We start from the raw sequence: 24,068 nt of genomic DNA, 5'->3' as shown, positions 1-24,068 counted from the left end.
TTCTCTTATTAAAAAATATTAACATTTAAACATATGTGCTACAGCAAAATGTCTTTGTGATAAAAACCTGGTTATCATTTTCATTCTTTCAGAAACTTATTTTCCACATTTTGAAAAACATCTTAAATTGTTGGATGTGATGTAACTTTAAATTTTTTTTTTATTTTTATTTATGTACATGTGTTCAAGCATACATATATGTATGCCCAGTATGTGAATGCCCATAGACCAGAAGAGGGCATCAGATCACCTGGAGTTGGAGTTATAAAAAGTATGAACCACTTCACATAGGTGCTGGGAACAAAACTTGAGTTCTCTGTAGAGTGTCTGTCATTCTACAATTATCAAAACAATTCTAGGCATGTGTTAACAAAATTTTCCCATTCAAACAAATTGTTATTGCATCCTGGCGTTAGTGGTGGTCCAATGATAGTATCCTTCCTCAGTCTGGGTTTTTATGAAAACTCTTGTATTTGACCCAAGAATTTAAGATGCACCTTAATAAATACACTTCTGAATTTCATCATTCCTAGACTTATTATTAGCTGCTGTTTTTCAATGTGGATGGGGCTTGATGGCTAAAATAATGAAACTGTATTTTAGACATGGACTGCTATTAAAATAGAGAAATGTAATAATAACAAGCATTTACATATTACTCTTAGGAAATAAATACCTTCTCTAGATTTTGAAGGTGATAACTACTACCAAGAAATAACACAAGCTTCCAAAAGGAAAAAAGATCTATAAAATTACTACTCGTTTATTTTGTGTATTCTAAAATATTGATTTAAACATGTTAACTTGATTAAATGCTAGGCACAATATCCTAGACACTGTTGCTCAATATTGCTGATGGTTATCTAACAGCAAGAAAACAGTGCTGAGTACAAACTTCAGTGTTAGCCAAGACTGAGAAGAGTGGTGCTCAACCTTCCTAATGCTGCAACTCTGAAATGCAGTTCCTCATCCATAAAATTATTTTCACTGCTACTTCATAACAGTAATATTGCTACTGTTATGCATCATAATGTAAATATCTGATATGCAACAAGGGGTTGTAACCACAGGTTGAGAACCACTGTCCTAGATGGATGCTTATCATGTAACAAGAATAAGTAAATTAGACAATTACCACTTTGTTTTAATATAATATGGTTTGGAGTACTTCATATCTGATTTTTTATACAGGTAGGAATATTAGCAAATACTAGTATTAGTGATAATTCAACTCTGACAGAAAAAGGGTTGGCTAGCCTTGAACTCACAGTGATCCATCTGCCTCTGCCTCCAGAGTACTGGGATTAAAGGTATGTCACCACCACCCAGTTTAATTCCTTTCAAATTTCCTTGTTAGTTTAATTAAGTCAGTGGTGAAATCTTCAGAGTAAAATCTGTCTTATGTGTTTGAATTCCTAGTACAGTTTTTGTTAATGGATAAAGGAGAGGGTTATAACTAAAAATTCATAAACCCATATACTTCAATAAACTATCATCTTCTGTGCAAAGCAAAAAATTCTAATACCTCAAAAGCTAAGGGAAGCATTTTCCCATGCTGCCTTCTCTACCATCTTGAATTACCGTATGTGTAAGGAAGGAACAGGGGTCCTTTACTATCCTCCAACATCTTGAACCAATTCTTTGAAGTTTACAGTCTAAATCTTGTTGCTATTAAAGTAGCTAATTAGTAGCACCATTATGAAGTACTTATATTGCCTACGTATGCTACTACTCTCACTAATAAAAAACTGCCAGAGTACAGCATTTTTTATTTTACAAATAAAAAAGGCAATTTTCAGAATCTTATGTAATGCTTTTAGAACATTCTGAACACAAGAAAATAAAGTACGTCTCTGTACTATAATAAAGGCTAGAAATAATTGCATGTCATATTATCACATCAAATTCAATTAACTCAAAACCAAATAAGCTATAACTTGCCAAATCTCCACACTGCATCATAATGCTTTAAAAACTCCATTCTCAAAACTATTAGGATTAAAAAAAAGTTGATATCAAGTACAGTTTTTAAATTTCTTTCTTTCATCCAAGACTAAAGGGTATTTTAGGTCAGTGAGGGTAGAGGAGCTTGTACCACCGAGCCTGACCCCTGGGATCCCTGCAAGGTTTCCTCTGATGACGTGTAGGTGTACACACACACACACACACACACACACACAAATGTAATTAAAACATTTTTAAAAATTACATTAACATGTCTTTCAAGTTCATCTCTACAAAAGCCATAATCTTCAGTGAGGTATGAATCATCAATTCATGCTGAACACATTTGCCTGGGAAGTCCTAAAATGCCTCTTCTATCATTATCAATTGTCAGTTCATCACAAAAAATGGCCTCCTATAATTCACTATATTATACTGACAATTTCCTCCTGGGCCTTGAAAATGATTCCCTTCCTGCGACATAACATAGGTTATCCTGGGCTAGTTACTTAGCTGTTCTGACCCTCAATTTCCTTCATAAAATGTGGTGATATAAAGAAGTACAGGTAACTAAGGAAAGTGGGAAGTTGGAGGGGGGTTTTCCCCAGGGAAGAGCACACCAACTGATTGTCCAGTACCAGTCAGTCAGACCTGAAGACATACCTACAAGTAACATTATCAGGACACGAGCAGGTTCTATTTAAGAATAAACATGTGTATACACAGATGCTTACAATAACAAATTAAAAAAGAGGACATAAATCTGAAAGAGTGGGAGGAACATATGAGAGGGTTGGAAGGGAGGAACAGGACGGGGAAAATTATCATTATATTATATATATTATAATCTCAAAAACAATTTTTAATGTGGTGATAACAGTATATTAAGGTTCTGTGTAAGTTTAGAACTATTTTACACAAGCTATACTATGCCTCTTGGCACTGTGTGAGCACTAGTAAACTTAACTGTTAGGACATTCTGTTTCTATAATTCAACCCACACACTATCAAATTTTCTCAAAAATAAGTAAGTCCCTAATTCAGACAAGGTGAAGGCCTTGTCTCTCCCTGTTCTCGCTTTCTTACCTGAGAAAAACTGTTCGTTTTTGAGACAGGGTATCATGTAGCTCCAGGCAGACCCTGAACTCCTGTCTCTACCCACCAAGTGCTATGATTACAGAGGTGCACAGCTGATGAGAAAATTTAATATCTCTCCTTCCCTCGCTCCCTTTAGTCAGCTATGGATTTAAATCCAGTCTTCCAGATTCCTTTCTTACAAGTCTTCTATTTCATTAATCCGCTGAATTAACTGTTGGCTTTCAGGACACAACTATAAAACAACTGTCATATATTTTCTAAGAAACTATGTATCAAATTTCTAAACACATATTTTACACATGAGAAAACAAAGAAGTTAAAAGGCACATTCAACAATGAGCTAGATGCTACTTGCTTCCTATTTACTGAAGTCCAGACACACCCCTATCAAACAGAACAGTGGGATAATCAGCCAGTTATGTAAACTACACCAAATAAAAACCTTCCTCTGTACCTGCATCCCCTCCTTCATCTCCAGTAATAGTGGAATTCCCAAGAGCCCACTTAGGCAAAGCACAAGCCTTCATGTTTTTGTCCCTTATCCACAGTGACTAATTACAGGAATATTCAACTAGAAACAAACCTTGTGGATGTCTACTTCCAAAGTCTCTTGACTTCATGCCTGTATCTCAGTCCTACTGATAAACCCCTCATGCATTCTCACCCGAGTCTCTGAAACAGCCTCTTTGACAAGAGCTTTTTCTTCTAAAATCCACTTCTACATGTACAACACAAGTTTATTATAAACTAGAGCCATGTTCCTCCTCATCTCAGATTAAGAATTTTCAAATTCCCAGCAAAATGAATACAAATTCAAACAGCCTCAACAGTGTGTTGGAGTTACAACAAACAGGAAAGATGAAGTAGCTACAGCTGACAGATGTTAGCTAAAAAACTAACAATTACAGGCTGAGATTTAATACAATTGGATAGAAGGTAATAATCATACTTTATGCATTTTTTCTTAAAAAAATTAAAGAATTTAGAAAACAATAGACTAGATATGTTCAGCTGTATTTAAAAACATTATATATTTAATAAATAGAGAAATGGTAACTTTTAAAATAAAACCCAGAGAGATTTATAAAGTTGAGTCTGAACAAAAAATCTTTGGGTGGGAGTGGGAAGGGAAACAAGGTCTATGTATCCCAGGCTGGCTTCAAACTGGTAATCCTCCTGCAGATGCCTAAGTACTACAGTTACAGGTGTATGACAGCATGCCTGGCTTAAAGATTGTATTTTAACATTTGGGCCACTATCAATGTACCTTTCCAAAGACACAGATTTACAAATAAGGCTATGAGATGAACACAGGCATCAGCTATTTTACCAACACTTCCAAGTTGCATTACAGCCCCCAAAACACTCAAGTGAGTTGTTCAAGTACATCGGAAATGCAATCCAGCAAAGTCAAGAATAAATGCCATGCCAGAGGCGTCTGTGTCAGTGATGATGTTAGTTTATTTAATAGAGACTGGAGAAAAAGGTTTTGATGAAATATTTACCCGTGCAAATGTATTTCCTGTATTTTTAGTAATTATACAGTAAACTGATATTTCTTACAATATTTACATTATCATCACTGGTAGTGATCAGTTCAGAAAACGCTGAACAGGGTTGTGTGTATGTATTGTATCTAGTATGCAGGTACAGGCTAAAAGAGACACACAAGCGTAAGGAGACGACATGCCCACCAGAGACTTTGAGGCGTAGGAAAGCAGCGTGCACACCATCTCACTTGTCCTAGCTTAAGGTTAAATATAGAACTCTGTTCCAGCAACAGGGAAAAACACCTAGATTGTAAGTAGATAAAATTCAGACTGTCTTATTTCACTGATTAAAACAAAGGATGAACCATTTCTAAGGAAAAATAAATAAATTCAGGAAGGGAGTAAAAAAAAACATGATCAATTACCTTTTCTAACTTTTTGGCCTCAATATGTCGAAGTACTTGTTCTCGCCAGTCATGAGGAACTTTACTTTTTCCTGGAGGATCTAATAAAGAATGTTCAGAACCAACCCTTGCATTTGGTCTTTTTGAAGGACTAGTCCGTGAGTAATTGAAATCACTAACTGACATAGTTCTCTCTGGTATTTCGTTAACAGAGGGGCGGGCACTCTGAGGCCTCGAAGTATTTGGGCCATCAATGCTGTATGCTCGTGCAGAAAGAGGTCTCTGCGATCCTGACATCATTGGTGTTCTTCCCACTGAATGTAACTCTCTGTACGATAAATAATCTCCTTCAGAAATCTGAGTACGCCTCGTGAGACCAGGATCACCCAGATTTATAGAAGCTGTTGAAGACACACTACTCTGTCGCTGAACTGCTGGCCGAGTTCCTGTTGGAACTAGCCGGTCATTTGGGGAGATAGCCCACATTTCTCCATGTCTGGCTGGAGCAAGTCTCTGATGTAAATGGTATGCAGTACTGGCTCTAACATTGTTATGGTTAGAGAAATTCATATTGGCGGAATTCTTTGCGTAACTGTGATTTTCTGCACTCTCTGATCTGGGAAGGCGCTGAGGAGGAAAACTGACAGGATCTAGTTGTGGATTCTGTTTAGGGTGCCACAAACTGTCTTTGCCTGCAGCAGTGCCACTGTACTGGACATTGTACTGCGGAGGACCATAGAGCTGAGGTGTAGACTGCGGGCCAGTTACTGTGGGGGCTCTTAGCATATCTGGCTCTTCAGGGTTGTGATTTGAATCAAACTTGAAAAGTGCCTTTGTACCCGCCATTAGGTCAGAAGACGAGGAAGAAGCAGTGAACACCTGCAGGGGCTGGTCATACAGCAGTGTAGCCGACTTGCTCCTCACTATGTTTTTCCCATCCACGGCAGAGGTGATTTTAACTGCTGCACTTGGTGCCTGAGGATCATCATCACTAAGAATGTCACAGATCTTTAACCCTCCAGTCTCCATGTTCGTTATACTATGAGATTTCACAACAGATCCGACTGGACCACTTCTCTGAGGGGAGAGATCTTCAGTGCTTTTAGAAATACTCACGTCAGCAGAACTGCAGTTCTGTGGTTCAATCCCACCGGCAGACTGTGCAACTTCCTCAGAAAGACCATTTATCTTATTTATGGATTCCAAATTCGGATACTTATTTCCATTTTCTGTGTGCTGAGCGTCACTTTGAGAATGACTACTTAAAAAGCCTATATCCTGTGTCTTTGATCTTTCCTTTATTTCTGGCTGGAACGTATTATTTGTCACAAGTTTATTAAGATTCATGTTGATATGGTCTAACTGGTGAGATTCATCAGATGCGACTTTTGAGTCATCTTTTTCAATCAGAACTAATCGCTCTTCAATATTCAAATCATATTCAGGCAACTTAAAATCCTTTTTATCATTAACTCTGAATTTTTCTTCTGGTGAACTGTTTAAAATATCCCCATTTTGTAAAAGGCTGTTAAAATTTTCATCTTCTTGCCTAAAATAAAATAATTTTATGAGAAAGTAATAAAAACAAGTTTTCTTGGTGACAGAGTCATTAATAACTATTTGATATGTAGTGAACACAAGTTAAATAATTGATGGAGTGCCAGATGAAGACCTTAATTATAATATACAAATATTAAAGCATCACTATAACTTACTGATATGTACAAGTTTTGTGTTTTTATATCAGTTAAAATTACAGTTAAATAAAGAACTTTGTCAAGTAGTAGAGAATTATATTAAGTTAGAAAAAGAAGTAAAACAGCTAAAAGTCATCAACAATATCAAGATTAATGCTGTGGAGTAATCCTTTTGTACTGTACAGATTTGTCACTCGAACTGGTTTAATAAAAAGCTGATTTGCCGGTAGCCAGGCAGGAAGTATAGGTGGAACAACCAAACTAAAAATGATGGGATGAAGAAGGGCAGAGTCAGAGGAGATGCCAGCAAATGCAGAGGAAGCAGGATGTGTAGAAAATGAGGTAACAAGCCATGAGCCACATGGCAGAGGGTAGAAAGAAATATGGGTTAGTTTAAAATGTAAGAGTTAGCTAGTAACAAGCCTGAACTGTTGGCCGAGCATTTATAATATTAAGTCTCTGTGCTGGTTATTTGGGAAGCAACCTCAGGGACACAAGAAAACTCCACCAACAGATTAATTTTCATCACAATGTTCAATCAAACTTCTTACAAAATAGGTTCCTAGAGCTAAGCTAAGAACACGAACAGAATGGTATATCTTCTGTCTCGTTTCACAAATATAGGAAAGCTACATTGAGAGCCCAACAGTAACTTGAGTGATTAAGTAAATGGCATAGAACTATTTCACAAGTAATTCTGAAGCTTTACATTAACTGCATTAATAATAGGCTACCATTCTTAACAAGTGGTTATTAAATCCAAATATATAAACAATAAAGTTAAACTAAAACAAATAACTACATAAACACCTAAGTTCATAAAGGGATCAAAAGAGAAACTACATAATCATTACTCAGTGGTACAATGTTATTTGGCAAATATTGCATAAATGTGTCATTCTAAAACTATAAAAAATATTTTATTTCTACTGGGTGGTACAGAACAGAAATATCTAGTCCTTGGCACTACACTAAAATTGCAGTTTGTTATTAAAAAAGCATATAAAAGGTACCCCTATACTCCTTGTTTAATACTTTTGTTATATAAAAGGATGATTTATACCATACTACTTTCCAACAATAACATTAGCAAAGTTTTATATTTCAACAAATTAAGCATTTTCTTTACCATGGAAGGGATTATAAAATCGGCATTCTACTAACCCTATAATATAAAATTAAGAGAACGGATTATGTAATATTTGAAATCATATTCAGGCAGAATATTCGTATTCTTTTTACAGTAAGTCAAGAACAGTTTTTACTTAAATATGTCTGCAAGTTAAGAACAGTTTAACTCTAGTCATGGTTTAAAATATCTGCAAAACCAGAATGTGGTTCAGTAGCAGCCTAAATCTTTCCCTCAAGTAGACTTCTAGCTTACAGACTGAATCCACAGTTGAACAGCATTGTCTTGTTTTGATCTAACTCTCATAACCAAATTTCTCCCCCCTCCCTTTTTTTTTCCAAAACAAGGTTTCTCTGTGTAGCTTAGCTCTGTAGACCATCCTGCCCTTGAACTCACAGAGATCCTCCTGCCTCCCAAGTGTCTGGACTAAAGATGACCAAGTTTCTTGAAAGCTTAAATAATAAAATGACTTTTAAACTTCTACTGAACCCAGGGTAAAAGACTTTAAGTTTACATACAGCTTTCTTTCAAAAGAGTTTTCCTAACAAAATTGAGGACAATATATAGCACCACACAAGAGTATCTGAATGATCCTCAATGGCACCTCCTCAGAATGGTCCAGCATTTCCATGGTGTCTGAATGAGACATGCCCCACATAGGCTCAGGTGTGGGGGCACTTGGTCTCTAGTCGATGATGCTATTTGGGGGAAATTTAGGGTGTGAGGTCTTGCCAAAAGAAGCATGTTATTAGGGACCAGCTTTAAGAGTTTATAGCCTTGCCTCATTTCCAATTTGCTCTCTGCTTTCTAGCTTTGGTTAGAGATGTGATCTCTCAGCTGCCTGCTGCCATGACTCTCCTCCACCATTAAAGACTCTCCTTTAGGAACCATAAACACAAACTTTTTCCCATACATCCTGTTTGGTCATGGTATTTTATCACAGCAACAAAAAGAAGATGGCACCAGGGAGTTGGTCGTTGTAAAGAATCTGACCAGGTTGTTACTGGAGGACTGTGGAGAACTGTTGAAGGCTGTACTAAAAATGAAGCAGAGTTTACAGGTCATTCTAGCAGAAACCTGGAGACAGCAGTGCTGAAAGTGCTGAGTATGGGAGAGGTCCTGCTCAAGAACGGTCTTAGCAACTGTGCTACTGGCCATCCGTTGGCATGCTGGCAAAGAATTTGGCTGCCTTCTCTGTCCTAAGACCCTGCCTGATGCTAAACTAAGTAATATCCAGCTATGGCTATGTACACCTCTTACTCCAGTACAAGGGAGGCTGAAGCAGGAGATCTCTGCGAGTTCAAGGCTAGCCAGGGTTATGTGGTAAGATTCTATCTAAAAACCAAACAAAAGTAATGAACTAATTTCTTTGGGGCATGAAATTTCAAGATAGTATGATGTTCAGTCTCTGGCATAGTTACTATTGATTAATCTTTATACAAATCTATAATGAAAAACAGCAAATAGAACAAAAGAAATGAAAAATGTACTGTTTGGAGAGAAGAGAACACCAGAAAACTTAATATTACAGCCAGTGCAAGTGCTAGAAAAGGGAATGTAATAGTTCTAGAGATACCACCATTAAGGACAGTGCCCCACTCGGCACTAGACTAATGAGAAGGGTGCCTTCAGGGCAAGACCCCACTCAACTAGGCTTCCAACTCAGGAGAGAAACCTGAGAGGTTATCTGCTCCCAGAAAGCAACTGTTTAACATCTAAAAGATGCTACTGATGTGGAATGAGGCATCAAAGGGCCCATCTCAAGCTGTCAATTTAACTTGCCAATGCCATCTATGGCATGAAAATGTAAGAGTCAGGTGGCCATGGATTCCTCCTATATAGTTCCAGAGAGCCACTGAGGACAGGCAAAGTTTGGCAAGGCTGGAGTTGCTGTGAAAGGGCCACGAGAGGCCATTGTATGAAACTTTGAAAGCAAAGCCTGGGTTGCAGTAGAAACTCCAAACGGTTAGACACACCAGAATCATGAGACATCTGCCAAGAGCTGATTACAGAGAGATGTATACAGAAAGATGTATGCACAGGTCACAAAGATAGACAGGCAGAACTTGACACTGGACATGGAGTTGTAGGATTTGGAGTTTGCTCTGCTGAGTTTTGGTCTTGCTTTGATTCATTATTCCCTCACTATGTCCTCATTCCTCCCTTTTAAAATGGTATTGTATATTTCAGGCCATAGTATACTGGAAGTATACTTTTTTTTTTTTTTAACTTTATAGGTTGGAATGTCACAGTTGAGATTGTATTGAGTCTCCAAAGAGACTTCAGACTTTTGAATTATGTTAAGTCTGTTAAAGACCATGAGAACGTTAAACATTGACTTAAATGCACTCTACATTATGATATGGCCATGAGCCTATGGCGGACAGGGAATGGAGCATTGCTGGATCACTAGGAATGGGCTTGAGAATTTATAGCTTCACCCCGCTTCCAGTTTGACCTCTCTGCTTTCTGCATATGGCTGGAGGTACGATCTCTCAGCTTCCTACTCCAGCTGCCTACTGCCATGCTTCCCTAACCATTATAGCCTCTCCCTCTGGAACTGTAAGCCAAAATAAACTATTTCTTCCATAAGTTGCTTTTGGTCATGGCATTTTATTATAGCAACAGAATGTAATTAACACGATTTCTAAGGATAAAAAAAAAATCTTTCAATCTGAACTTCCTCAAATTGGCTGTCTATATGTTCTAACACCTTGAAATACTTATATGTTTGTTCATTTCACCTAGAGATTAAGAATCTACTATATTTTGTTGTTTCTTTCTCAACTAAAAAAAAGCTATTTTAAAATAGAACTGTATAACCACTAATGAATCAGTTTCAAAATGGAAGAAATATATTACCTAAGTCACTTGCATAATATTTATGAAAACACTTATGTTTAGCCCTATATTTATTATTTGTATTATTATTTCTACTTATTATGTTAAGTAAATAATCTTATTAAATGTTCACAAACCTGATTTTGGAGTTACTATCGATTGGTGTTTGTTTCACTGGAGAACAGAGTGAGGTGTCTTGACTACTGTCAGTATTCAGAGAAACTGAATCAGACATCCGAGATGGAGAAGAACAATTGCTGTTATTCTGATTGCTATTGTGTGTGACTTCATCTGATAAAGAATCTGTATCCTTTGCATCATCTGAAACAACAACAGAATATTTAAGAGCAATAGTAAATTTACTAAGAACTAATGGAAAGTTTTTGTATTGATTCTATGTACAAGGTGATAAGTAGAAAGATAATCAGAGGCATCTCTGAAAATTAATCCTAAATATATACAAAAATTAAAGAATTTTAAAGTAGTGGTATCATTTTTTTAATGCAATCAAAGTTAAGGGTACCTAAGATTTAATTTAGCTTACTGATAAAATGATGGACAGTTTTCAAAGGCTACTTACTCATTTTGGTGAACATTCTTCCTATTTTAAGGACTTGTAATAAAAATATACTTAATCGTTCACAACCTCCCTATAGTTTATCTGGGTAAGACATATGCACATGGAATTTCTTCAATTTATTTTGATAATAAAATTGAGCAATGTAATCAATACATAAACAAAGTAAATGATTTTCACAGGTCAGCTCCATTATGTCATACGAATGTTTAAAAATTTATTTTTGTATTTATATCTATGTATGTATGTGCATTTGAGTGAAATATCCACAGAGGTCAGAGGTATCATTTCCCCTGGAGCTGAAGTTACAAAGTAAGCCACCCAACATGAGTGTTCTTTTTTTTTTTGGTTTTTTGAGACAGGGTTTCTCTGTGTAGCTTTGCACCTTTCCTGGAACTCACTCTGTAGCCCAGGCTGGCCTCGAACTCAGAGATCCGCCTGCCTCTGCCTCTCGAGTGCTGGGATTAAAGTAAAGGCGTGCGCTGCCATCGCCCAGCTCAAGTCTTGGTTTCTTAATTTATAAATGTATCATTAGATTGCCTTTGAAGTCCTTTTTATGAGGCTATTATGACACCCAACTGTTTAGCACAGTAGTACCTAAGCAACTGGTAAATAAAGTATTCAATAGTTTCTAAGTATCGTTATAAGCATTGTGGTAATATCATTAGTGCTATGAAGGCAACAGCCTGGATAAGCACTTGGGAGAGATAATGCAAAGCTAATCAGGCACTAGTTTTAAGAGATGTGTGTGACAAGATAGGTGTTCGTTACAAATTACTTCATTTCTAAGAGTCTAATATTTTCTTACATGAAAATTAGTTGGCAAAAACTGGGGAAGAGGGCTTAATACCATTCTGGGATAGGTAAGAATAAAATAATATGCATCTAATACATATCAGGTACTATGCTATGTGTTTTATGTAAAATCCTTCATGAGCCTCATTGTAATTCAAATTTGTCATGTATATATGAGATAAAATTAAGCACACAAGGATAACATATTTAGAAGATAAGCAACAGAAATGGAATTATAATCTACAATTATTTCCCTTTAATGTCCATGCCCTTACAAACAAAGTCTGCATGGGGGTAGGGAGGACCTACTGATATCTTTCTTTAAAAACGGGAAGTAAGAAGAACATTTTGGAATGGCAGTTTTAAATCTTGTTTTCAAATGTTTCAATAATGTATCATTCGATAAGATTTATTCCCACAAAATGAATACATCTTATTTACGCCCCTTCTAGTGCTGATGCTTTCCCCTTCAACGTCTGACCTTTTTTGTTATTACTGAGCGCTACAACTTTGGGCTGGTTAATTGAGGTTTCAATTAATGGGGGTCGCATCTCTGCCATTTTCATTTCTTCATCAGAAGAAAGTTCTTCAGATTCCTAGTATAAAGAAAAAGGGGGAAATAGAAAAATTAAACTGGACTTTTTAAATGAATAAATACACCATAAAAACCACAGGGAAAACAAAGTACATCACTAAGAACATGTATGAGACTGCTTTTTAATGGTAATAGTGGACAAAAATCTGTATGACTTCACTTTTTCAAGTACAACAATAAACTACAGCAGTTATTAACAACATATTAACATATTTACGGTATCATTTTTGAAGCTATAAAAGTTACTGTGTGTCAGAGTTATGTGAGGTTACAGGCAGGCAAACATGAGCAAAACACAGTCCTGTCTTTAAAAGAGTCAGTTTACAGAGTCCCTCACCAGAGTCTCTCCCTAATTGTCAAGTTTAGTCTCTTAAGTATACTTAGCTTCTAAGGTATCTTCTAGGATGGACTGCTATCAATGTGAATTTGAAAGCGGGATTGTTACTGTCCATGTTTATTAAACCAATATACCACCAATTGTTCCAGATTACCTACTACTGAGTAGTGTCAGCAAAGAAAATAACTTGCTAACAACTATTAGTAGAAAGATTTTGATATCATATGGTATGCATGAAATCAGATCTCTTGCTGGCTAAATCATTCCTAGGTAATAACATGAAACTAAAGCAAATTCTTTACAAAACTTGTTCCCCTGAAAAAGAAAAACACCAAACAGTACTAAGGACTTTTATGTCTTTGTAAGTGCCATAATAAAGGTATGAATAGTGGAGACGGTGCAGCAATTAAGAGCACTTGCTGCTCTTACAGAGGACACAGGTTTATTTTCCAGCACTCATACGGCAGCTCCAGTTCTTGGCACACAAAAATACTGTCTATTGTAATGAAATAGTTTGCCAATCTCTATTCATATCTTTAAAGATGTACTTATTTTTATTGTGTATTTATGGGTGTTTTGCCTGTTTGTATGTCTGTGTACCATGTGTGTGCAAAACCCATGGAGGCCAGAAGAGGGTGTTGGAGCTTCTGGAACTGGAGTTTAGAGAAAACCAGAGTCACCATGGAGTTCCAGCTAGGCATGGTCATTCACACCTATAAGCCCAGCATGTAAGAGGCTGATATAGGAGTAATACCACAAGTTATACCGACATGGGCTGCACAGTGAGCTCCACACCAGCTGGGGCGACAAACTGAGATCAATCTCATAAAGTTTAGAGTTCCATATATGTTTAGCAATCTCATTTACACCTGAGATGTATACATTCAATAGGATACTGCTGTGGGATGGTCTGTATGTCAAATGTGTTGCTGATTGGTCAGTAAATAAATCACTGATTGGCCACTGGCTAGGCAGGAAGTATAGGCGGGACAAGGAAAAGAATTCTGGGAAGTGGAAGGCTGAAAGAGGGACACTGCCAGCTGCCATCAGGACAAGGAAGATGTAAGGTACCAGTAAGCCATGAGCCATGTGGCAAAATAAAGATTAATAGAAATGGGCTAAATATAAGAGTAAGAGCTAGACAATAACAGGCCTGAGCTAATGGCCAAGCAGTTTAAATAATGTAAGAGTCTGTGTGTTTATTTTATAAGTGGGCTCTGGGACTGGCGGGACTTGGTGGCGGGAGCTGGAGAGAAATTCTCCAGCAACAAATGGCGCCCAACGTGGGGCACGAGTTTCCACATAAAAACTTAGAAAAAAGATTCTAAAACGGAACTAAAAACAGCTTCCTAATTGTCTCTCTCAAATGAGCGGCAGCTGCCGGTCTGAGCTACTGGCGGGTTCCTAGTGTGCACTCTCGACCTGCAGTATGGTAGGAATGAGGCCTCTGCAAGTAACACATTAAGCTATGTGGTGGATTTAGCCTTTGCTAGTACAAAACAAAAAAAAGAAGTTTCTGGGCTACACGCTACTTTGGTAAAAGTGTAGACCCACTATTTCTGAGAGTTACGGCTCCCAGAGCTGGCGGAAAGCGGACCACCGCCATGTTGGGAAGCTGAAGTGGGCGGAACAAGCAGCCACTGCCCCATTTCAGGCTTAGAAGGCTGCAGTTTAAAGCAATAGGCTCACGCTAATATAAAAAAATAAGCCACGTAAAGATGGCTACCACACAAAGAATCTGGATTATGTTCTCTTTGATATTCGTAACTGCAGAAAAACATTTGATTGTAAAAGCTGTTGAGTTATGCCAAAATGTATATTTTAAAGGTACCTTGACTTCAAAATTTGGATATAAGGATATGTTGCTTTGGAAAAGAGTCTCTGCTCTTGTTTCCACAGAAAGCCAGAGACTATGGATTTGTTCCAGATTAAGATACATCAGGTTTGACCAGCCAAGACCCCCTGAAAGGTCTCCAGTGATACCATGGCCCAGATGATTCAACATCCAGAATGGTTTCAAGGCAACTGGCTCAGACGATACAGCCTCATGGACTACTCCATGATCCTAAAATTTTCTTCGTGTCCCCATAAGATACAGCGCCCCCCTCCAGCAGGAAGTAGTAAGAGAAGCTACGCCCAAATTCCCAAATATACCAAGCTGGCTTTAGAGATGGAATTGGCTCACTCCCCCTCTAAACCCAGACATATTGCTCAAAAAAAAACAAAATGGTTAAGAGATTCTTATGTCCCAAATCAGAAGAGCCCTCTGGTGTGGGACAGACAAAAACCAATATTTTTATTTAAAGCAGGTTGATTATAAATACAATCTCTTTCTAAAGAAAAAAAGGGGATAGTTTAGAGAGATATCACAATGAAATTCAAGACAATATGCTAAGTGAAAGAAATTATAAAAGACCACATATTAGGCCATTGAGATGGCTCAGTGGGCACTTGCCCGTATTAAACAATACAAAACAAAAACAAAAACCTATTAAGTGTATGATTTCATTTATACAAAATACCAAAGACAAGCAAAGTAGGTATTAGTTGCTTAAAGTTGAGGGGGATGCAGAGCCTGATGAGGGCCAAAAGTATGAGATTTCTTTTTCTTCCTGTGGTTGTAAAAATATTCTGCTAGGAACTGTGGACTGGCTTTACAACTTTGTAAATTGTTTAAGCCATTGAATTACATGCTTTGAATCAGTAAACTGTGTAGGGTTTGATATCTCTCAATAAAACCTTTAAAAAAAGTTCTATAGCTTTTACTTATTCAATATGAGAAATTCTATCTACATTCTCAGACACTGAACAAGAGTAACACATTCAATGATGAATGCTTACATAAGCTAAATGACTGAGGACAGATACAACAGGCACTTTCTGTTGTTTGGGTTTTTGTCTGTTTGGTTGTGTTTTTTTTTTTTTTTTTTGCACAGTGCTAGGGATGGATTCCAGGGCTGTACGCAAGCTAGGAAAGTGCTCTGCTACTGACCTACGACTTTAACTTGTCATTTTGATGTTACAGAAACAAAAGCAAGGTCTGGGAAGGTAGATGAGAGGTAGAACATGGGCCTGTTATAGACAATGAACTTGAGCTTGATACCCATTATCACAAAAATAAAGAAATAAAAGCAACTGTAATTATTCATTTTATAGAACACATCACAATCTAATTTACCTACAAGTCATTTACTCACAAGTACAAAAAATTTAAGTTTAAAGTGATAAGTGATATTTCAACAGTGTGAAAATTTTCAATGATTGCAGTATTTTCTCTAATCATGCTATTAGGCTTCTATTGTTAACATCAATGAACTATTAAATTGGAAACTCTCATGATTATGTCATCATAAAGTCATACCTCAAACACATCATCATGGTTGACAATATGCTTCAGGTTCCCGGAGACTTTCATGTTTGCCGTCACGGGTACGTTTCCAGGACTGGTCTCGGCCTCAGGCTCCCTCGGCTTCTGTACAGAATTCATATATTTTTCTCTTTCATCAAGTTTGCTTTTCACTGTCGTACTTTCTGAAGCCTACATAAAAGATAAAGACCTCATACGTTTTATGTCTATTTTTGTATTTAGTATTACATAAAATTTACGCAATACATCAGCTTCCAATTCTAAATTAATATTAAAGAAACTGTGGCCAAGCAGTGGTGGCGCACGCCTTTAATCCCAGCACTCAGGAGGCAGAGGCAGGCGGATCTCTGAGCTTGAGACCAGCCTGGTCTACAGAGTGAGTTCCAGGACAGGCAGGACTGTTTCACAGAGGAACCTTTTCTTGAAAAACCAAAAGAGAAAAAAAAAAAAAAAAAAAAGAAAGGAAAGAAAGAAGGAAGAAAGGGAGGAAGGAGGGAAGGAAGGATGAAGTGTGAACATGTAAATTAGAATCACACATAAAATGTCTATTTGGAGGGCAGATGGCCCATAGAGAGCCATGATTATATTAAAATACATAATTTAGCAAAAGTTACTTTTCCTCTGGAAGACCAGTGTCAAGTGAGTCAATTAATAAATTATTTTTGCCTTCTGTAGAATTCACAGTGACTCTAATGACATCCTAAAACTTTTATTTGGGGGGTGGGTAGCACTGAGAAAATTCTGAAACGTTCCAAGGAAATGTCAAATGTCTGCAATAGCAATTAATTGAAAATTAGAATAAAGTGGATCAGTATCATCAAACTAGGAGGGAGGAGTATTTCCAGATTAGCTCTCTGACAATCATTATATCTTATTATTTGTTCAGGTAATGACTCTCCAAAGGCTTTCTTGACACTATCTGGATAAGCTAGACCTTCTGTAGTCAGAGAACCAGAAGATGAGGAACTGGGAAATTAAAGAAGTTAATTCACAGTTTAGGCATCTGAGAACAAAACTACAAATTAAGTAATATAAAATTCAGGTCATCGCATCAATTGTCTCAATTCTGGGGTAACTTCAAACACTTTACATCATTACTTGGAGTTGAGTTTCTAACCTTCACACCCATATCCTGATTTACAACTTGCTGATCTTCATGTTTCATATCTCTCCCAGACTCATCATTAGTCTCTTCATCTTTTAATCTATGTACAATGGTTTGAACAGTCTTGACCATGTTCTTAAGCTCATCTGGGTATGGTGTTGGATATCTCTTTAAGTTTCCCTCCTAGAGAAATACAGAAACACGAAGTATTAGTATTTCTAACATCAATCTCAGAACTAAACGTATAACCCATCTGAAGTTCATGCTCAGCTCACAGGAACAGTGAAGAGATTATGGATATATATATATATATATATATATATATATATATATATATACACATATATATATACATACAATTTTCAAATTCAGTTGTTTGGTTTGCTTTTCTCTCTCTCAGTGCTGGGGATCAAACTCTGGGCCTTTATATGATAGACAAGAGCTCCACCAGTGAGTTATATTTCTCATCAAAATGTACCTTTTAATGGCACTTTTGTAATGCTCTCAATTTTCATAGGTGAAACATTTTGGTTTAGTAAGTGCTTTGAGGGTACGCAATGATTCAGTCCTCTTTTGTAGTCACAAACAGCATACTGTAGGTATACAGCACCAACTTCAGTCAGCACACCCGGGAAAACCTGACAGACTCACCCTGGGGGGGGCCTCTCTTTCATCTTTATCTTCATCACATTCGAATGCCACCTGGGCCCGCTGCTTCCTCTGTTCTTCCCACAATGCAGGATTAAAACTTTCATTATCTGATATGAACATAACTAGAGGAAAGTAGAAGAAAAACGACTATAGTTTACAATAATCACAGAAAACTATTACTTACTCATAACCTGCATTGTAAAAACAAGTCTGTGGCAGTTAAAACTGGTCTAGGATAACAGCAACAAATTCCAGGGTTTGGTTTTAACAGGCTTTGGTTTTAACAGGTTTTGGTTTTAAGATTTCTTTACCACAACCACTGCAACTTTTATTTCCCAGAAGCCAATTAGGTTTTTGTTGCTAGAAGGATTCATGAAGTTGCTAATTTAAACACTACAAATACATAGGTTTTGTGTAGGACCCTAAAAATTTTAAGATAGTAAGGCTACCACATCTTCCAATTTTAGAATTCTTTTTAACATTAATAGTCCAATAAGCATGAAGGAATAAAAGAGTTCAATGGCAGAGTAAAGTTATTTTGCTAAAAAAATAAAATGAGCTGGAGAGATAGCTCAGCTGTTAAGAGCACTGGCTGCTCTTCCAGAGGACCCAGGTTCAATTCCGAGCACCCACATGGCAGCTCACAACTGTCTGTAACTCCTGTCCCCGGATCTGACTCTCTCACATAGATATTCAGGCAGAATACTACCAATGTACATAAAATAAAAATAAATTTAAAAAATGAATTACTTTGGTGATATCTTTGTATTATGCATTATAAACAATATCAATTACACTAAGTAAATAAAAACACACTTTCCACACAAAAATGTAAGGAAAATTTACATTTAACACAAACTCAATCTTTCTCTACCCAATCAGATATAATGTTAAAACTTCAAAGACATACATAGGTTTTCTGGAATAGCTTAAAATAATTCTTTCAAGCTGGGTACGGTGCTCACACCTTTAATCCCAACACTTGGGAAACAGAGGCAGGTGGATCTCTCTGAGTTCCAGGACAGCCTGGGCTGTTATATAGAGAAACTCAACCAATCAACCAACAAGATTCATTCAACAATTATACAAAAGTTATACAATGCAAAACAAAGTCAAGACTTTTGCCCATAAAAAACGATGAATCTTACTCAAAACAGGGGAGTAAAAGCAAATATGTTCTAACACACACACATACACACACAAAACAACAAACAAACAAACATATCCACCCACACAACAACAACAAAAACCAAAAAACTAACCCTGGAGATCCTCAATCACCCAAATATGGCCAATGCAAATATGTGTGCAAGACAGCATAATACTCAAAATTCCAAATTATGACTTACACCAAATCCTTGTTTGGGTTTTCTTTGTTAATTACAAGTTCATACTAAAAATGCCACAAAACAAATAGGAACAATAGGAACGACATTGTGTGTGTGTGTGTCGTTTTATTTCTTGTTATGTGTTTTGTTTTAAAGACTGGGCCCCCAAGTCAGTATGTAGCTGAGGATGACCTTAATTCCTGATCCTCCCATCTCTACTCCCCAAGTGCCGAAATTACAGGCTGAGGGTTTAATGCAGGGTTTCTTGTATGCTAGACAAGCACTCTACAACTGAGTCGCATCCCCAGACCACTGAGTGCTAGTTTTAAAACAGGGTCTCATAATACAGCCTGTGCTGGCCTCTCTAACTTGCAATGCTCTGTGCTTTGGTTTTCTGAGTATTGGGATTATACATGTTTTTATTTTCTTGACTCAGTTCAAGATTTTTATTTTACCTGTTTTGGTGAGTTGTTTAGTATTTACTTAACAGACTATTTCTGTTTAAACAAATGTGGAATATGGTTCAAATTGTTGAAATCTCCATGGTATTAGAAAGGTAAGAGATGTACTGTAGTTGGTACAATGACCCCCGAGTTCAATCTCTAGCACTAAATGAGCCCATAGGCCAGGCAGATTAGCACTATGCCTGCAATCAAAGCACTGGGAAGGAGAGGCCAAACACAGACGTTCAAGCTCACTCTCATACACAGAGCAGGTTGGATGTCAACCAGGTCTACGGAAGACCCTGGCCCAGAAGACAAAAAGAGGCAATGGCAGCAAGGCAGTTTTCAACAGTCTATTTTTAGGATTCATGTACGTAACTCATTTAGGTTTGGTAGTAATTTTTTAAAACTTCTACTATCATTAGAGTGTGTGTGTGCGTGTGCACGTGCGCATACGCATGTGTGTGTGTGTGTGTGTAAATGTGTGTAAAAACAATTTTGTGGGTTATTTCCCTTCTTCCACCTTTACATGGATTCTGAGGATGAAGCTTTGATTACCATGCTTGGTTGGCAAGTACTTTGACTCACTGAGCCATGCTGACAGCCCTTGGGGAGCAACTGCAATCATCAGCCAGACTCAAAATGCTTAAGAGTTAAAGCAATTTTATACAAGAATGTATTCAGAATCCCATAGTTTGTAACTCTGACTATGGCTCTCATTCTCAATAGCTACTGGTTAATTACATTTCTAAGTATTTTGAATAAATTCCTTACCTTTGAAGGTTCAGGGTACTAGGTAATATATTTCCTACCCTTACTTATTTCAGAGTCTAAAAAATCTGAATGCTGAGGCACATTCATTCAATACTCTAGTATCTGACTACAGGTCTTCCTTTTCAAGACTTGCCATATCCTAAGTAATGCAAACGTCGGATGATGCCACCCTACTCTGTAATTTTATAGTTCCTAGACATCTTCAATCCCAATGTGAATCTTCATGTCAACTAAGGGATTCATAACCATGCTCATACAGCGTTCCGACCTTTGTCACTGTGCCCTCCTTCTAAATAGTAAGTCACATCCTGATTGTTGGCAAATGCTCAGGTATTTAGCCATCTTTCTTTTCCAAACTACAAAACCACTCTAGGTTTTACTTCCTTCTTGAATGAAGTTTCCATTTCATGATACACTACCACTTCCTTCAAATGTCCTTTCTCAACCAGCAGAAGCAAACTTCTTTCACATGACTGTTTACCTTCACAACACTGGGAGCATACAGCTCAGTGGTACAGTGCTTGCTTCCCATTGGCAAGGTCCTAGGTCTAATCACCAGCCCACAAAACAGACAGACAGAAAGGATAAATGAGCAACTACTACTTGTGGTACTAATAGAGCAGTATGGAAAAACGATAGCAAATATTTGAATATGTAACAAGACATTTGCTTGTCTGCTCTTGTTCATCAGAACTTGTCTCAATTTTCCATTTTTCCTTATTTCTAAAGATTTATGAAGACAGGAAATAGTACTAAGTATTGATCTGAATATGAAATGTCTCCCAGAGGCTCACATTTTGGTACTATTTTGGGAGTCTGTGGAAACCTTAGGGCTGGGGTTGTGCTGGAGGAAGCATGCCTCTAAGGGCAACACCAGGTTCCCAACCTCTTCCTCTGCTTGACGCCTTGACAGGAACTGCTCTGGATCTACTCCATCTTCTTACTAAGACCAAATGAGACCTCTGAAGCTATGAACTAAGAGTAATCTTTCTTCCGCTGTGTCTCCTGTTCTGGGGTACTAACAATGTAAAACCTTGGTTAGTACAGTAAGAAGGTGAGAGTCCCATAAATACTATCAGCTACACAATATGGTCAAGTAACTATCCTTTTGTTAGTAAAGAATGTTAGTATAGAACTCAAAACATTTGTAAGGAAAGACATGAAATGATTTTTTAGTTCAGAGAAGAAAACATTTAATGTTTTATGACATACTATGAAATGACACACTATTTCAGTAACAGGCCATACAATAAAATATTTCTACTGCTAGCACTCAAGCATGGACTAGTAGTCAGAGAGTATGTAAAGAATTGACTGGTTCAAATGGAACTGCTGAAGTCATTTAAAGATGAGGAAATGGAGACTTACCGACTTAAGCTGCCATGACATATTTTATTTTTATTTTATGTGCATGTGTTTTTTACCTGCATGTATGTCTGTGTACTACATGCATGCTTGGGGCCCACAGAGTCCAGAAGAGGGCATCAGATACCCTATAACTGGAGTTACAGACAATTATAAGCTGCCAACTGGGTGCTGAGAATAGAATCTGGGTCCTCTGGAAGAACAGAAAATGCTCTTAACCACCGAGCAACCTCTCCAACCCCCTCATGGAATAGTTTATGTGTTAAGACTAATGATGAATTTACACTTTTCTTTAATGTTACATATTGAGTTAATCTCTAAGTAACTTCAGATTATAGATATTTTTACCGTCTTCAGAAAGATTCACATATACATAAAAAGACATTTCAAGTGTATTTTTTAAAATGTCACACACACACACACACACACACACACACACACACACACACACACCAACAACAACATATACTAAAAATAATTTGGTCCTGTCTTCACACAATAATCCACAAGTACACACTAGTGGCCATAATTAAAAGAATATATTCTCTCTTGCTGAGCGAAACACAGGAAGTAATTTAGTAGTGACTATAAATTATAGATTGTAGCTTAATAGATGACCTTCATCTAGTGTGTGGACTCCAAAAGGTATTATATACAATATAACAAACCATATCCTAATACTTCTAATCACACAATGCTTCACAAGCATTCCTAACATTTAGTAAAGTGTGATTTGAAGGAGTGCTACAATTGATAACATTATCTGCTGTGGGATGTTCTGTATGGCAAATGTGTTGCTCTGATTGGTCAATAAATAAATCACTGATTGGCCAGTGGCTAGGCAGGAAGTATAGGTGGGACAAGGAGGAGAATAAAGCTGGGAAGTGGAAGGCTGAGTCAGAGACACTGCCAGCCGCCACAATGACAAACAGCATGTGAAGATGCCGGTAAGCCACGAGCCATGTGGCAAAGTATAAATTAATGGAAATGGATTAATTTAAGCTGTAAGAACAGTTAGCAAGAAGCCTGCCATGGCCATACAGTTTGTAACCAATATAAGTCTCTGTGTTTACTTGGTCAGGTCTGAGCAGATGTGGGACTGGCAGGTGAGAGAGATTTGTCCTGACTGTGGGCCAGGCAGGAAAACTCTAGCTACAATTATCAATGTAACTTAAATAAAGAAAACACACAATACATTTCCACACCTCTAAATTCAACTCAAAGATGTTACTTATCCAACTATTTTCTCAAAACTTTCTGATCAATTTTCCAAACTCCCAATGAAGTAATAAAAAGTTTTGGAGCTAAAAATTCTCTTGGCACTTGATTAAGGGGAAGGGGAGGAGGAAGTCTTCAATTCTTACCATCTTCAGTCCTTGGTTGCTGAGGGAACATGTAGTTAGTAAGCACTGTTTTCTGAGCCTCTGAATCAGTTTCTTTTTGAAGAGGTATCAGAGGTTTGGACTAGGAAAAAAAAACAAATGGTTAATTTTCAATAAACCTAAAGGAAATATATATCTAACGATCCCTATGAATAACCACCCACCAATTTACAAAGTATCAAGGTGCAGGTTACAAAAAACAAATTTGTATATATACAAAATAGCACTTTGAACATTCATTTGAAACCACAAAGAAATCTAAAAAATGAAATTTAAATTTTAATAAAATGCAAATTCAATATAATTACCACTGAAATGATTATAAAATATTTCAATATGCCAAGAATATCTATGAATTATTTACTACACAGTGATTTTACTAACAATGTTATAAAACCTTTTCCTATTTTATGTTATTTTGCTGATTCTAGTATTTCCTTTTGCAAAAAATGCTTTTAAGGAAAAAAACATTTAGAAGGTTTAAACTAGTTATCTAAACATTTATTCCAGTTAGTTGCTAGATAGATAGTGCTTAAAAGTAATTAGTAAGTTGAAAACTGCTTCTCTCCTAGCTGCATCAATGGCACCAACAGACACTTGGGGGAGCCCCCAGGTATTTTAGACTGCATTCTTTTCTTAGTATCTTTGTTCTAATGGTTAACAAATAGTAATCAATCTCCTTCCTAATACAACTAACTCTTATTATCAATATCCTCACCTAAAATTCTACCATTAAGAGGCTTAAA

General features: G+C 37.0%; 1 protein-coding gene across 7 annotated transcripts in view; it reads right to left on the bottom strand.

Moving 5' to 3' along the window:
- The window catches only part of Erbin (erbb2 interacting protein), a 108,838-nt gene that overhangs the window by 10,051 nt on the left and 74,719 nt on the right, over window positions 1–24,068 (bottom strand). For all 7 annotated transcript variants that reach the window (XM_059276169.1, XM_059276164.1, XM_059276165.1 and 4 more), the window contains exons 15-21: window positions 23,305–23,404; window positions 18,031–18,152; window positions 17,392–17,562; window positions 16,269–16,445; window positions 12,457–12,571; window positions 10,741–10,924; window positions 4,958–6,485 (exon numbers count right to left, since the gene is read on the bottom strand). In XM_059276169.1, the coding sequence (XP_059132152.1) occupies window positions 4,958–6,485; window positions 10,741–10,924; window positions 12,457–12,571; window positions 16,269–16,445; window positions 17,392–17,562; window positions 18,031–18,152; window positions 23,305–23,404 (2,397 nt within the window). The remainder of the gene's footprint in view (window positions 1–4,957; window positions 6,486–10,740; window positions 10,925–12,456; window positions 12,572–16,268; window positions 16,446–17,391; window positions 17,563–18,030; window positions 18,153–23,304; window positions 23,405–24,068) is intronic.

Source organism: Peromyscus eremicus, chromosome 11 (assembly GCF_949786415.1).
Source record: "Peromyscus eremicus chromosome 11, PerEre_H2_v1, whole genome shotgun sequence".
NCBI lineage: Eukaryota > Metazoa > Chordata > Mammalia > Rodentia > Cricetidae > Peromyscus > Peromyscus eremicus.
This window is presented reverse-complemented; position numbering and strand designations above follow the sequence as displayed.